Source organism: Asterias amurensis, chromosome 10 (assembly GCF_032118995.1).
Source record: "Asterias amurensis chromosome 10, ASM3211899v1".
Taxonomy (NCBI): domain Eukaryota; kingdom Metazoa; phylum Echinodermata; class Asteroidea; order Forcipulatida; family Asteriidae; genus Asterias; species Asterias amurensis.
The window spans coordinates 4895582-4911890 of record NC_092657.1 but is presented as its reverse complement, the minus strand read 5'-3'; the positions used below and the strand labels follow the sequence as shown (position 1 = coordinate 4911890).

The 16309-nt window shown below is 38.4% G+C and overlaps 1 protein-coding gene and 2 long non-coding RNA genes across 3 annotated transcripts in view; all 3 read left to right on the top strand.

The window, feature by feature from the left end:
- LOC139943336 (uncharacterized) overlaps positions 1-4125 on the top strand; it is a 14691-nt gene extending 10566 nt beyond the window's left edge. The window contains exon 8 of the mRNA XM_071940168.1: positions 1-4125. This exon is cut by the window's left edge and continues 330 nt beyond it. Coding sequence (XP_071796269.1) covers positions 1-56 — 56 coding nt within the window. The 3' untranslated portion in view covers positions 57-4125.
- Positions 4126-5253: 1128 nt separating this feature from the next.
- LOC139942561 (uncharacterized) lies at positions 5254-8284 on the top strand. Its single transcript, XR_011786696.1, has 3 exons — positions 5254-5313; positions 5824-5996; positions 8165-8284. It is a non-coding gene; the product is annotated as an uncharacterized lncRNA (long non-coding RNA).
- A 1003-nt stretch (positions 8285-9287) lies between these two features.
- LOC139943199 (uncharacterized) lies at positions 9288-12910 on the top strand. The gene is made up of 3 exons (XR_011786769.1): positions 9288-9462; positions 10717-10898; positions 11336-12910. It is a non-coding gene; the product is annotated as an uncharacterized lncRNA (long non-coding RNA).
- Positions 12911-16309: the final 3399 nt, after the last annotated feature.

The following is a 16309-nucleotide window of genomic DNA, read 5'->3' as shown; positions in this document are numbered from 1 at the left end:
CCCTGATTGATAGCGACTACGTTAGGGGAATGAGACACTTTGACGAGAGTGTTTAAATACTGGTGATTTTGGTTTTGAAGAAGGATAGATATCCAAACGATTAATGGCATTGTATATATACCTATACGTTTGGTTTTTACGCATACGTCTGTTTTAAAACCGATTGACTCTTAATGCACTTGACACTATTTGTACTTACTGGAGAGCTGTTGATAGTTTCATTGCGAGAAACGGCTCCCTCTGAAGTGACGTTGTTTTCGAGGAAGTCATTTTCCACTAAAATATTTGAATTTGATTTTGAGACCTCAGAATTAGATTTTTAGGTCCCGAAATCAAGCGTCTAAAAGCATACATCTTCGCGTGACAAGGGTGTTTTTTTCTACAATTATTATCTCGCTACGTCGAAGACCAATTGAGTTCAAATTCTCACAGGTTTGTTAGTTTATGCATAATTGTGTTTAGATACACCAAGTGAGAAGACTGGTCTTTGACAATTACCAATAGTAAACAGTGTCTTTAAGCAAGGAGCAATAAAATACCGGCACATGAAATGAGCCTTGCCATTGAATGTCAAAAAGATATTATTGTGCCTGCAGAACACAAAGTCCAGGCTTTGTTGTTCTTTTGTAAATACTATGTTATGTTACAGTACAAGGTATAAGGGTCAAAGAATAAGTTATGTTTGTTATTCCTTAATTCAAAAGCAACATATAATATAATATACACTTGTTTTGTTGAAGTTAGCTGGAAGGTAATTTTCTGTAAAAAAATTGACTTGTTTGACATGTCATAAGATACATCTGTTTAGTGCCTCTTGAAACCCCCCAAAACGCTGTGGGGTTAGGTTTATAGGATTAGGATTAGGGTTAGGGTGTGGCGTAATCGACATTTTTTATTGGGGGGGGGGTGCAAGCTGTGGCGTCAAATATTTTTTACTATTTAATTTTTGACTATGGGGGTTTTGATGAGAGATTTTTAAACATCCACTTTTGTAAGCTTAAGTTTTCCCTATCTCATATGAATGGAGATCCCCCCTCGGAACCCCTGCCCCGCCCCTCCTTTAGCATTGATATTTAAAAAATGCAAAGATGAAAAGATAGCGCACCAAATGATGTACCCCCCCCCCCCCCCCCCCACCAAAGATGTCGATTGACACCAGTAAAGTTAGCGCATTTTCAGTAGTTTTTTAGTACTTATATTATTACACACAGACCAAAATGTAATATTTTGACAATTTTGCCGTGTACAATGCCTCACTATGTTTTTTATCGCCTTTAAAATTGAATTGTCTTGGTTTTGTTTATTACTCAGTATTGGCTCTTTGCCATTTTGTGCTAACAAGTTTGATTGAATAATAATGCTACACATTCATAATATCACATTGAAATTCACGGGCCTGCTTTTTTGTTATTTTCAAGTTTTTAACAATATGTATATCTCAACTTTACGTCACTATGAGTTTAACTCCATGCAACCTGATTGCACACTGCGTCCAGCGCAGGGTCCAATTTCATAGAGCTGCTTAAGCAAAACTTTTGCTTAAGCACGAAAGTAGCACGCTTATTTTACACATTTTTACTGGCCAAAATGTCATGCCATATACATTGCTTGTGACTGATATTTAGCTGTTGTTTACTTAGCATAACAATTGAGTGGAGTCTTGGCCAGTAATCTGATTTTACTAAGCAAGAATTTTTTTTGCTTAAGCAAAATTTTGTGCTTAAGCAGCTCTATGAAATTGGGCCCTGATAGAACACTTCTCGCAAAAGTTCAAATCAAAATGTCTTCGTCTGTCTGCCAAAGGTTTTTATGCAGCTGCCCTGGACCTTTGGAACAATGTTTCCTTTTTCAAATAATGTCATGTCATGTTTTCACACACTGAGGTGAAAAATTGTTTAAAACTGCTCCAGACTTATTTTGCTTAAAGGCAGTGGACACTATTCATTGGTAATTACTCAAAAAAGTTATCTTGATAGAACCTTTCTTGATTACGAGTAACGGGGAGAGGTTGATAGTAGAACACATTGTGAGAAACAGCTCCCTCGGAAGTGACGTAGTTTTTGAGATAGAAGTAATTTTCCACAAATTTGATTTCGAGACCTCAAGTTTAGAATTTGAGGTCTCGAAATCAAGTATCAGAAAGCACACAACTTCGTGTGACAAGGGTGTTTTTTTTTTTCTTTCATTATTATCTCGCAACTTCGACGACCGATTGAGCTCAAATTTTCACAGGTTTGTTATTTTAGGCATATGTTGAGATACACCAAGTGAGAAGACTGGTCTTTGACAATTACCAATAGTGTCCACTGTCTTTAAAGGCTTTTAATATTTCATTCCATTGTCTTTTGTTTTGGTGATTGATGTATTAGTAGGATTTGAAACTTTGCATGGTGGAGATACGATATGGAAAGGTTTGCGGTAACACCATGTAATGACTATCTGTTATAATGAGTTGGGGTTGTTCTGAAAAGGACCGTTTGGTTTCAACTCGACGTTTCGATCATATGCTCTGATCGTCATCTGGGGCCAATTTCATAGAGCTGCTTAAGCAAAAAAATTGCTTAAGCACGAAAATAGCTCGCTTATTTTACACATGTTTCTGGCCAAAATTTCATGCCATATACAATGCTTATGACTAGTATTTAGCTGTTGTTTACTTAGCATAACGATTGAGTGGAGTCTTGGCCGGTAATCTGATTTTACTAAGCAATGAATTTTTTGCTTAAGCAAAATTTTGTGCTTAAGCAGCTCTATGAAATTGGGCCCTGGACTTTGATAATGCATTTTACTTAAGTACTGTGGATGAAGGAGCTAATCCGCATCTACAGTACTTAAGCAGCATGCAGCATCAGAGTCCAGCTTTCTCCAAAAGACGATCAGAGCATACTGATCGAAACGTTGAGTTGAAAACAACGGTTCTTTTCAAAACCACCCCAACTCATTAGAGATAGTCATTAGGCCTACATGGTGTTACCGTAAACCTCTCCAGATTGATGTATTATTTAGTTTGCTGTAAAACATTGTGGTAGGGCCTACCTAATAAACGGCTGGCATTACAAAACTAGATTAAGTTTGTTTATCACCTGCACGATGGCAATAAAAGATCGAAAGCTAATTCAAAAATTTAACCTACATAAACATTAATTGTTCAAAAAATAATAATAATAATAAAAAAAAAAAAAAATCAACACCAAACAAAATGCGAGGGGATAAAAATGCCACACCTTAAAACAGTGTGCCACGCCCTCAAACAAAATAATGTTACAGTGGGAAAGATACGAAGGGAAAATGCAGCAAATGAAAGAAAAAAAGGGGGGTTATAAGAAATACAAATACAACCGATAATTATTTTTTAACTAATGTCAATTTACAAATAACCTGTATACAATATTTAGTATAATCATTATGTATAATTAATATAAAATCATTAATACAAATTATATATGTTACGATTGTTTCATATCATTCTTGTTTCATATCACCACAACTCATTTACCGTAAACCTTTCCAGATTGATGTATTATTTAGTTTGCTGTAAAACATTGTGGTAGGCCCTAATAAACGGCTGGCATTACAAAACTAGATTAAGTTTGTTTATCACCTGCACGTGGCAATAAAAGATCGAAAGCTAATTCAAAAATTTAACCTACATAAACATTAATTGTTAAAAAAATTGTTTTTAAAAAAATGGAAACAAAATCAACGCCAAACAAAATGCGAGGGAATAAAAATGCCACACCTTAAAACAGTGTGTCACGCCCTCAAACAAAATAATGTTACAGTGGGAAAGATACGAAGGGAAAATGCAGCAAATGAAAAAAAAGGGGGGGGGGCTTATAAGAAATACAAATGCAACCGATAATTATTTTTTAACTAATGTCAATTTACAAATAACCTTGTATACAATATTTAGTATAATCATTATGTAGAATTAATATAAAATCATTAATACAAATTATATATGTTACGATTGTTTCATATCATTCTTGTATTATTATCCTTTCATGTTTCCCCGCATCGTTTTACATACAATGCATACTGACCATACCCTCATCACCGTTTACTCATTGGTTCTTTCGCACCCAGTTGTTTCCAAAATACAAACTTTGATTGGCTATAACTTTCCCGCTTTTTATGGATCCATTCGCATAGTCCATTTCCCCTCTTTTTTTTCTATAAATGGATATGTATTTGTTGGGAATTGTGTATGCCTCTGAAGAAGGTCCGGTTTGGATCGAAGGCTAAAGGCCCGGTCACACAGGCCCCGATAACGAGAACGAAAACGATAACGATAAAAATGCACGCTCGCGATTGGTTGAACGAGCGTGGGCGTATTCTGCGTGGAGCAATTCAACCAATCGACGGCGTGCCTTTTTATCGTTATCTTTTTCGTTCTCGTTATCGGGGCTTGTGTGACCGGGCCTTAAAGGCCATCTACCCTACTCATTCTACCATTATTTATACCACTACATCCATCGAACAGATTTGTTACATTTACAGGGTAACGCTGGGGCTTTAAGATGCTAAGGGAGTACAATTAAAACAATTTAATGTTGTTACTTTCCAACCCCTGGATTATGACTTTTGTCAAATAAAATTAATACGAACAAATGAGAAGAAAGGAGAAGAAACAGAGAAATTGAGGTAAAACCCCGAATCCCGTCCTCAGAAAAAAACAACACTTGTTTTTGTTTTTTTCATTTCAAAATGGTTTATTAAAACCGAAGAGCACTTAGATTCCGAGGAGAGTCCTTTTTCGTTGGCCCATTTATACCCACTATTTCATTCTCTCCCAGGAATAAATTTAATAATCCGCTGAGACATTTACTCCAACAACTTCATCCAGTGCATTCCAGTGGCTTACTGGAGAATGTCACCTCTTTATAGGATTTCCATTGTTATGCACAATAAGACGTTTTGCAGTGTTTAGAATCACTCATTGCTGATAAGGGCGTTCAGAATGGATTGGGCTGCAGTAGACTGGATGGACGAAGACAGCAATGGCCGACCTCCCGGTTGTCAGCATTTGGACGTCGCTTTTACTGATGAACTTTACCTCTGAATTGTATCAAAATTCTTACCATTGCAAACCATGTGCATACACAAGTATTCAACATTAACTGATGCTCTTTTAAGAGCAGTTTATTTAGACCTAACCGTGTGAGCATAACTTTGAACTGTTCGGTGTTTTAAAATTGATTTGCGCCGTGGTGTGGCTGGCCAGGCCCCGGTGAAACGCCGCAGACGGCAGGGCAAAACTTCAAGACAAGCTCCGGCGAACACATCTTCCAAATCCAATGACATCTTGTTAAGGTAAAACTTGTAAATAATACTATTTACAATTATTGACAAATTTTCCGCTGGAAGCCACCACCAAATTAGCTCAAATTACATTGAATTTTATTCTTACCTAACAAAGAGGGTTAGCCGCATTTATACATCCAAAAATAAGACACAGTATTGTACAATTCTTAAGGGATAAACCTTTTTCCGAATGATTTAACCTCATCTAAATTTTAGTGCGTAATTTCAAAGGCACAGCGTATCGAAACGGGCAAGGGTGGGGCTGGGGCGTAGCCCCTAGTGCCAATATGCTGAACTACCTCCGCTTCTCGGCCTACGCCCAAGTACCACCTTCAGGGGTGAAATTATTTTTCAATTAGATACACATTATTTTATTTTATTTTTTCGATATTTTCCCTCAGATGTCACTCTATCTTAGTTTGTGTTTGTTCGTGTTTCTGGATTTGGGTTTTTTTCTGTAAGGGCAGCAAAATATTCTGCAGTCAATTGATTTAATGCAACATCCCATGTCAAATACAGACGGCGGACTTAAGACGGGGAACGACTGCAGGCCGTCCGTCCCAGCGAGATCCCATCCAGCATATCTTAAAGAAACATTGATGGGGCCGTTTCGTGAGATGTAAGCAGGGAACATCTTTGATCTATGGATTTGTGGTATGTGGACGTACATTAGAGGTCACCAAAGGACCAAGGTATGAACAACTTTGCTTTGCATCCGACCTCCACTTTTTAAGTTCGCTTGTGCGATTCAAATCTTTGGAAAAACTATTTGACTTTTTGGGGGAATCTTGCGTATACCATTGGCATTAAATACCATGTACGAAAAATATTTTTAATTTTTGGGTGATATTACCTGCACGACTTGAAGATATCGAGCAGGTGTGTGGAGATAACTAACAGAAACAAATTCTTGTATTGATATTTCTGAAAGAAAAAAGGAATTTTAATTTTTGTCAAATTACAAAGTTATTACAAAAATAGATTGGATTACATATACAATACTGTAAAACAAAACCAGGAACCATGCTAAAGAAACACCTGTGGCAGGACGGCTGCTGGTCACCTGTTTCTCCTCGCCGCTCACTGGATTTATGTTTTTAGCTATTTAGCTTCTTTGTATCTTTATGTACCGATTTGTATGTTTTTTTATGCCAGTGTAAAGTTTAATAAAAAATAAAACACAACTAAAACCTCACTGTAGTGAAAAGGATATAATGGATTAATTAAAAGGGGCATAATTAAGATAATTGATATAGCGAAATAGTGGAGGTCGGATAATGCAAGTTGAAATTCAAGAATCAAGATAAAGACTGGAGTGTGAAGTCTGCGAATGGTAAGAGAAACTCTAACCCGTTCTCTCGCAGAGTCCCACCCCTTCTGTACCGCCCCATCCCTTAAGATAGTCAGCGATCTTGTTGATGTTGTCCTTGCTTGTATAGCTCTCAAGGTGAATTCACATTGTCCTTTACTGGCATTTCTTGAGATGCATATTGGTCGAAGCCAATGATGCTTTAGGAGACTAAGTCCTACTCACTGGAAATTTCTGTCGGGGTTGATTCTTCAAGACATCAGTTGTCATGATTAGCCAATTTATTCGTAATGATTTTATATTTCAAATAATATGGTAATATTTACACAAAAAAATACAAAATCAAAGTAAACAAGTTTATAAAGTGTGAGACACTTTTTGAGATAAGAGCAACAACAACAACAACAATAATAATAATAGTAAAAAATAAATGAATAAATAGATGTTGATGATGTACTTTTCCTCTATGGTTATGTGCTTTGTAAGATAGGAACAAAGTCCCCCATCATAATCATGCATTACAATAATCCAGTCAAATAGACATTCATTTTGATGATTAATGTTTGAATTATGAGTATTAAGTATAGATAATTTGGACTATAGCCAAATTAATCCAAATTAATATTTATATTCTACTATCAGCATCAATTGTGCATGTAGACATTTTCAAAGTAAGCATTAATGAAATTAAATTTTGAAAATTAAAAAATAATAGGACAATAAGAAACAGCATACCCTTGCCCATTTAGCTATAAACTAAATCAAAAGATCAAATAGTGGCACTTGTGGCAAATACAAGTTTCTAGTGCCCTAAATGCAAATACAAGTCCTTTGCAAAAACATCTACTTGTTAGCGCTGCGAAAAGAAGGTAAAAAAAGGGCAAAGGAATAAGAAAACAGAAGAAGAAGAAGAAATAGAGGCAAAGACTAAATGAAAGACTGAAGAGTACAAGAGAGAAGCAAGGGGAAGATTAGCTCATCCACAGGGAAAGACATCTGCTGCCTGGGTTTGTATGGGTGGTAAGACAGTATAGGCCTAAAGTATTTACAGTGTAGCCTAGAGATAACAGTGTAGCCTAGAGATAAGACTAACTCTCTACTCCTACAGATGGCGTCAGGTAAAGTATAAGCTGTGACTGGTGTAGGGCTTAGTCTTGATTCAAGATGCTTAATCTTGAAACAAAACTAAGAACTATGCTGTGATCAGTAAACCTAGACTCCGACTAGACAATGGAACCCTTCCCTTCGATGTTCCCGATGAGTCTGTACTGTTACAGATGACGTACAGGTTAAGTACAAGCTGTGACTGGTGTAGGGCTTAGTCTTGATTCAAGATGCTCAGTCTTGAAACAAAACTAAGAACTATGCCATTGACTGGAGGCAAGCGGGTGTGTGCATGTAAGATTAAGAACCACATGCGGGGTTGAAGGGTTAAGTATAAGGGTAAGCATGGCAGACTAACAATTTCCCTCCTCTTCTAACTCTTATTTCCACAGCCTCTAACCTTCCCCGTCACAAAAAAATATAACGTTGTTTTTTTGTTTTTTTCAGTCTGTACATAGCCTACTATTACTGAGAAGGATGTAGCACCAGATCTGGGACACCATAGTGACGTTGGTGGATGTGAAGTATGTGTTAAAGGAACACGTTGCCTTGGATCGGTCGAGTTGGTCTTTGAAAAGCGTTTGTAATCGTTTTTTATAAAATGCAAATGGGTAGAAAGATGTTGTAAAAGTAGAATACAATGATCCACACAAACATGCCTCGAAACTGCGGGGTTTTCCTTTTACCTCGTCGACTGACACGTCGGCCATTTATGGGGGTCAAAATTTTGACTCCCATAAATGGCCGACCATGTTAGTTCGCACAGTAGAAGGAAAACCACGCGGTTTCGAGGCAAACTTGTGTGGATCATTGTATTCTACTTTTAAAACATCTTTTCAACCATATGCATTTTATGAAAAACGGTTACACACGCTTTTGTTTTGACCAACTCGTCCGATCCAAGGCAACGTGAACCTTTAATGTCGGCGTTAAAAGCCATTTGCGTGTTACTCAAGTTGAAAACAATTGTCTGGTACAATGATGTGCTTGATCACAAGTTACCACTTAAAAATTTGAATTCAATAGATTAAAGCCATTGGACCCTTTCGGTACAGAAAACAAATAAAAGTTCACAGATTTACAAATAACTGACAGGGTTACAGAAGGTAGTGGTGAAAGACTTCTCTTGAAATATTATTCCATGAAATGCTTTACTTTTTGAGAAAACAGTAAAACAATATCAATTCTCGATATCGAGAATTACGGATTTATTTTAAACACATGGCGAAACGTGCGAATACAAGGGTGGGTTTTTTCCGTTATTTTCTCCCGACTCCGATGACCGATTGAGCCTAAATTTTCACAGGTTTGTTGTTTTATATTTTAAGTTGTGATACACCAAGTGTGGGCCTTTGGACAATACTGTTTACCGAAAGTGTCCAACGGCTTTTAAAGAGAGGGTTGCTGTGTAGGAGCAAGGTTTTGCGTATAAGGGACGGTGAACAAGCCCACAACTATTGTGAGTGTTTAAATTACTTCAAACAATTAATAGCTAGCAGAATACCATCCAGCCAGCAACTTACAAACCGGTTAGACTTACTTGAACAAAATATGTGTTTGAGCCTTGGATACAAATTGACTTATTTAATGTGACCCAAATACTAAACTTTCTAGACAAGTTTTTCTTCCAAAAAGCAGATCTCGTTTTCGTCTCGAATATGATGGAGTGCTTTGTGTGCTGACATCTTCACTGAGCTGAGATGGTACTTTCCAGCAGGGACTCATGTGTCATGCAAAACATTTTGGTAATGTATCAGTTGTAATTAGTCAATCACTTGTGAATAAATCACTGGCAAAATAGGACACACCTTTAAACAAACATTTTTAATTAGGGTCATGAACAGATCAAAACATCAGTTTATAGATAAATTTGTAAGGAAAAATGAAACGAGCATACCTCAGATTTTGGATTCTATACAAGTATTAAGACCATGCAGCCAACAACTGCATGCTTGCAGTTAAAGGCAGTGGACACTATTGGTTATTTCTCAAAATAATTATCGTGATAAAACCTTTCTTGATTACGAGTAATGGGGAGAGGTTGATAGTATAACACTTTGTGAGAAACAGCTCCCTCTGAAGTGACGTAGTTTTCGAGAAAGAAGTCATTTTCCACGAATTTGATTTCGAAATCAACCATCTAAAAGCACACAACTTCGTGTGACAAGGGTGTTTTTTCTTTCATTATTATCTCGCAACTTCGACGACCGATTGAGCTCAAATTTTTACAGGTTTGTTATTTTATGCATATGTTGAGATACACCAATTGTGAAGACTAGTCTTTGGCAATTACCAATAGTGTCCACTGTCTTTAAACTTACTTGAATAAATAGGTGTTTTTGTAACCTTACAAACAAAATTGACTCTTTGTTGAAACTTAGAGGTCGGCTCCATACAGCTTCTCCCAATCATCATCATCACCATCATTCTCTTGATCCATCATGGGGGACGTAGAACCGCTCAACCAATGCGTTCTGCTGTTGATTGCCACATACCAGCCCGGGACTCGAAGTCATAAGGATGTGTAAATGCATAAATAGTATACACATATTGACTGGCAACGAGGTAACTTGTATACGTCTATTCCCACGAGAGACCTTTAGTGACCAGAAGAGCGACCCGAAGGCCGAGGGAAATAGGCCCCTCTTCTGGTCACTCACAGGCCCGAGGGGAATAGACGTACACTAGTAACCGAACAATGCCAGTCAATATGCGTTTTATAACACAGCTCGGTCTTAAAATGTCAAATAAGAACAGAAAAATGAATTTTGTAGTTTGTTCACGGTTCAAGTCAAGAGAGGGCGCTGTTACCGCGGGCACTATTTGCAAAGACTAGTGCCCGCTCTGGTATTATTCCCGCAAAACGCGCGCGCGATCACTAGCCTATATTAGTCCATCCCACGTGACCGTGTTTCAGCCAACCAGAATACAGAAAAAGCAAGAGGTGTGTTATAAATATAATTAGTCTGTTATTTACTTACTTTATTCTCTGTCAGCAGTCTCTTGTGGAGTGGTGACTACAACCGAACCGTAAACCTGTTGGGATGAGCATTAGCATCGTTGTACAATGAGGGGGGTAACTATAACTGGACCTGTTCGAATGTGCATCGTAGGATGATATGGAACGATGCTATACGATCATTGGTTGAGGAGGTGAAAAGAGTCAACAGCAGACTGCTCAGTAAGTTTTAAACAAAATTCTTTTAGACTTTTCAAGAGAATGTTCATCCCACAGTTTATAATAATAATACCAAAACTTTTGCAAAGGATAGGGTGTGAATTCTTTTCAGAATTATTACCTTTATGTTTTTAAATCGTTGATGTGGAAAAATACATTACTTCCCATCTTTTTGCATTCAACACATCATGCAATTACCAACTGGTGAAACATTTCATGGTAGAACTGGAGGTTTTCCGAAAGAAAGAGCATTTTTAAGAAACACGAAAAGAAAAGATAACTTGAAGTTTTAGCCAAGTTTTTTGTGTAGATGTTGAGTTCCAGAAAGAGAGAAGAGAGCAATCACAACTACCGGTGTTCTTCTGAACAGCTAGTACTTACATAACAAGAATATAAAAAAAATCAATGTTTCAAAATTGCATGATTATTTTCTTCCGCAGGGAATTGATGACAACACACATGAATCATTTCTTTTTGGAGTGTGAGCCAACAACTGAAGGAGGACTTTGTTAAGTCTAGCCATCAACTATAAATGACGTTGGATTTTGAACCTATAACCGTGTTGGACCTTGTGCCACCAACTGAAGGACGACTGTTTCAAGTTAAGACATCAGAAGATCTCCGCTCCATGTTCAACTAATGAAGTGACATTGGATTTGGAGGCTAATAATTATAAACTTGTGCCACCAACTCAAGGAGGACTGTGCCATGTTTAGCCATCGAATTGAATCCCCCTCCAAGTTCAACTATAAGTGACGTGCGTTCGTTTAGCTTCCCTGGGTCGGCCCGGTGTGTGGCGGATGTTTTTTTCTGGGACGAACGTGGGTAATTATCTGCACACGTTCGTCCTGGGTAAAAAACGTCACACACCGGGGTCGACCCAGAGAAGCTTAACGAACGCACCCTATAACTGTCGTGTTGGACCTTGTGCCACAAACTGAAGAAGGACTGTATCAAGTTTAAACATCAGGCGATCTCCACTCCAGGTTCAACTGATGAAGTAACATTGGATTGTTGACAGAAACTGGTTACCAGCCAAAATTACATTAAGTTCACATTGTTGTGACAGTGCCCCACTCAATGTTTAATGTTTATAATTAATGGTATACTTAAAATGTACAGTAAATAACAAGGTATTATACTCTACTCTGTATGCATTACTCAAGTTATGATACTGGGAATTTGACGAAAACTGTTCAGCAGAAAAATAAAATGCTTAGCAAGGTATTTGCCAAACACGAGAAATGATTGCGGTACCAGTCACAGTAATGGTAACTTTTACGTTATTCTGGCTGGTAACCTATATTTTTCAATAAAGCAAGATTTAGTTGTGTCGTGCTCCGGGCTTTGTGAAATCGGGCCCAGATATATCTTGCCATTATTTTTACTAGACTGTCAAACTTGTTCAATTGTCCTAATTTCATATGGGATACTTTTCAACACAGAACTATATTCAGCCAGCCATGAAATAGATTATAGAGAGTTGTGTGTGTTAATAGTTCTACTCTCTAAAATGCAAAAGAGTGTAAAAGGTACTCGTTGAAGAGCCATATTATGGGGGACAACTCTTTTTCGAGTGGTCTTTCACTCTTTTAGATTGAAGTTTGCAACTTTTTGAGTGATTTTTTCACTCTGTCTTGGAGCGAAACACCTCAAAAGAGTGAAATAAGCACCACTCTTTTTACAGAGCCATTTGAGGGTCGACAACTCTGAATGTAAAGAATGGTGTTTTTCACTCTTATACATTTTGAGAGTAGAATTTTGACCACGAACCACGCTGACTGTACAAACTGAAGTGTTAAAAATGAGTTGGGTATTCTGGTAACAAAAAACACAATGTCCACAGATTTACACTAAACTCACACAATTTGAAGATAATGATAGAAGGCTTCCCTTGTGCTGTAGGTTTGAGAAAATTAGTAAAACAATGTCATGGAAATACAGTGTGTTTTGTGGTCCTACAAAAAATAGCCAGACCCTTAAAGTACTTTATGTAATAATGTTGCTGCCATTAAATTAACTATGTGAACATAAAAATAACGAAAAGTACAAACGTATAAAAATAAAGTAAATAATGGCCTTAACGGAATAATAAATGAGTCGACACAATAGTAAAAGAGTCGGCACGTGTGGGGTAATGACCAACCCCCGGTTCGTTGTGATGTGTCTAAATTATTTATAATAATTATTAGGATACCCACCCCAAACTGACCACCAGGGGCCATTCTATTTACAAGATTGTTGTCTCACTTTTTGGGGGGAGGGGGCAGTGGATATTTATTGAAGGCAAAGTTTGGAGACTAGTGATTGTTCGAAAAACAATGGCATATTTGTATAGCTATAAGATTGTGCACTACTCAAACATACAAATTAACTCGCTATCAGTAATGCAGTAACTAGTGTTACCATTTTTCACGAAGTGTTTTAAAGCATACCAAAAATGTGTCTAAATCTAGTTTGTTGAAAAACTGTATGTCTCTTATGAAATAATAAGCTATAAACGCTCAGTTGTCCCCTTTTTCACCGCTAGCTTACCGGACTTATTTCGGGTAGGGGGGGGCTGAAAATATCTTGCTGGGGAGGGGGGGGGGGGTTCCCGTCGGGAATACCGGTCACAGGAGATGCCCATGGGGACATGAATTGAAGGGGGTTAATACAAAGAGGGCGCTGTCGGAAAACTGTTTGCACACAGTTTGCCGTTTTGTAGGGTCCTGTCCCACCGGTGTTGCGGGAAATTCTGTGGTACCCCCCCCCCCCCCCCCGGAGCTTCGGTCCCCCTTATGGCAAACTGTGTACAAACTTTTTCTGATAGCGCCCTCTTTTGAACCGTCCTCCTCGGCCAATGTTAATTTCCCCAGGGACCGAATCTCCGGCGGACAGAATTTCCTCGGACAGAGGCTCTACCCCCTCCCCCCCCCCACCACCCCCGCCAATAGAAACGCCAATAGTATGTACATAATTATCCAGCATATTTGCTCCAAAACTCGTCCGTAGATGGGGGGTACAGCATATCCTACCACAAAACGGCCACCAGCGGGAACTTCGCCGGAGATTCTATCCGCCATTAGGAAGGGCTGGAGGAGGAGGATACAAAAGAGGGCGCCATCAGAAATAGATTTTACAGGGTGCGTTCGTTTAGCTTCCCTGGGTCTCCCTCCCCCCCCCCCCCCCCCCGCGGTGCTCATGCACTCGGGTGAGCCCCTGACAAGAGCTAAACGAACGACCACTCACCGCTCTCGTAGTGACGTCGTTTACCTGGGTCGACCCCGGTGTGTGGCGGGGTTTTTTTTCAGGACGAACGTGGGTTATTATCTGCACACGTTTGTCCTGGAAAAAAAAACACGCCACACACCGGGGTCGACCCAGGGAAGCTAAACGAACGCACCCATAATAAACTGAAAAGCGTGAGTAAGCTGCATTTTACTTTAGTAGTATCATCAACCAAGCGAGAACTGAAAATGTTCTTGACTACTTGTCTTCTTTAGACAAGCAAATAACAAGGCATCATTTGGCCCGTACCAGTGTATTGCCTTATATAGCGGCCCCTTATAAATAACGCTCTCATTGGTCAGAACTGTTTAGTTTAACGGTCCCCCCCATAAAGAGCGCCCTCCTACGATTCGGCAAACCAGTGACATCATTGCGTCATCACACAGCCTCGCTTTGGCGGTCACGCCGGATGCAAGTTTTAGACCACACGCTGGCTACACAGTTTTGCGAAATCGGCTGCAGGTCGAGTTATAGTTAATTAGAAAAAACTCATGACGTACCTATTTCACCAGTAAGTTAGGCCTATTGGGGTAATGCACATTATACCAAACCCATTCATTGACCAATCAGAGAAAACCCTCATGAACCACACCAGGCGACTTGTCATGAATTTTATCTTTGCAACTGTCTACTTTAAAATTTTGTATTGACATTATTTTATTTGCATATAAGAAAAAATATGTGAATAAAATTGTGTTTGTTCAATGGACATAATACATTCAAAAATGTTTGAACCGTTTTTGTTTGTTTGTCCGTGTCTTTGATGGGAAAAAAACTAGGTAGTATTATCAAAATATAACATATTGAATTTGTTTCCCTCGCAAAAATTTCTAGAGAGTGTTTCTTTATTATTCTCATAATGTTTTGCTGCTAAAAGTTTAACATGTAAGTATTCTCTTCCGTAAGAACTGAACAAAAACAACAACAACAACGGGTGTGGCAAGAAAATGTGAGGATGAGAAATTGTTTAGAATGACCATTTTTATAGTTTCCAATAAATAAAGTATTCAATCATTAAAATAAACTTTAACAAGTATATGCTGCATTTCTTACTTTAGTACACAGTATCTTTAAGTATCATCAAATGAGAACGGAAATTAAAATGTTCTTGACTCTTTGTCTTCTTTAGATAAGCTTTCAAAATGAACATTATTCCACAGCAATTATCAACAAAGCATTTGGGAGATCTCATTTTGCCGAAGTGTATGGCCTTAGTTTAGTGTTTAACGGTCCCCTTAAATATCGCTCTCATTGGTCACAAGTTTTTAGTTTAATTAACGGTCCCAGTAAACAGCGCCTCCATCGGTGAATGTAGTCTAGTTTTATTAACGGTCCCCATAAGTAGCGCCCTCCTACGGGTCGGCAAACCAGACGTCACCACACAACCTCTACTTAGCGCCTGCATCTTCGTTGGTGCTCACGATTAGCACTTCCCACTCGACCCACTGTCTCCCATCATGCTTTGCTGCAGGCAGGGGGCGATGTTATGGCGCACAATGGATGGGCATACTGTCTTCTATGCACTGCATACATGACGTACTTCCTGAACAAGAATCTGTGCAAGCGATTAGTCCATCCCAGCGGTCCCGGATAGACTGGCCGCCGAGGCCGAGCGAAAGATACAACCAAAGGAAAAAGGTTGACATAAACTGGACACGACTCGACGTAATCTTAAGGGGACCGTTAACTAAACTAGCCTAACCTAGCCTGAAGGGGGCGCTGTTCAAGGAGACCGTTAAAAATTAATTTCTGACTGCTACACAAAAACAAAACAGAAGTTTTTGCTTTTTTATATCTCCTTCTTTATATAGAAAAGTATTTCAAATTAACACAATTCAACATCAATTATTAAAATGGTCAACGCATGCACCAAATTGATCTTATTTGACTGGGCCATAGACATGGACATATTCAATGGACATATAATATTATTCAACAATGTTTGATCCGTTTTTGTTTGTTTGTTTGTTTGTTTGTTTGTTTGTTTGTTTGTTTGTTTGTTTGTTTGTTTGTTTGTTTGTTTGTTTGTTTGTTTGTTTGTGTCTTTGATGGGAAACAAACTTAAATCTAGGTAGTGTTATCAAAATATAACACAATTATGTGTTTCCCTTGCAAAAATTTCAACAGTGTGTTTCCTTATTTCT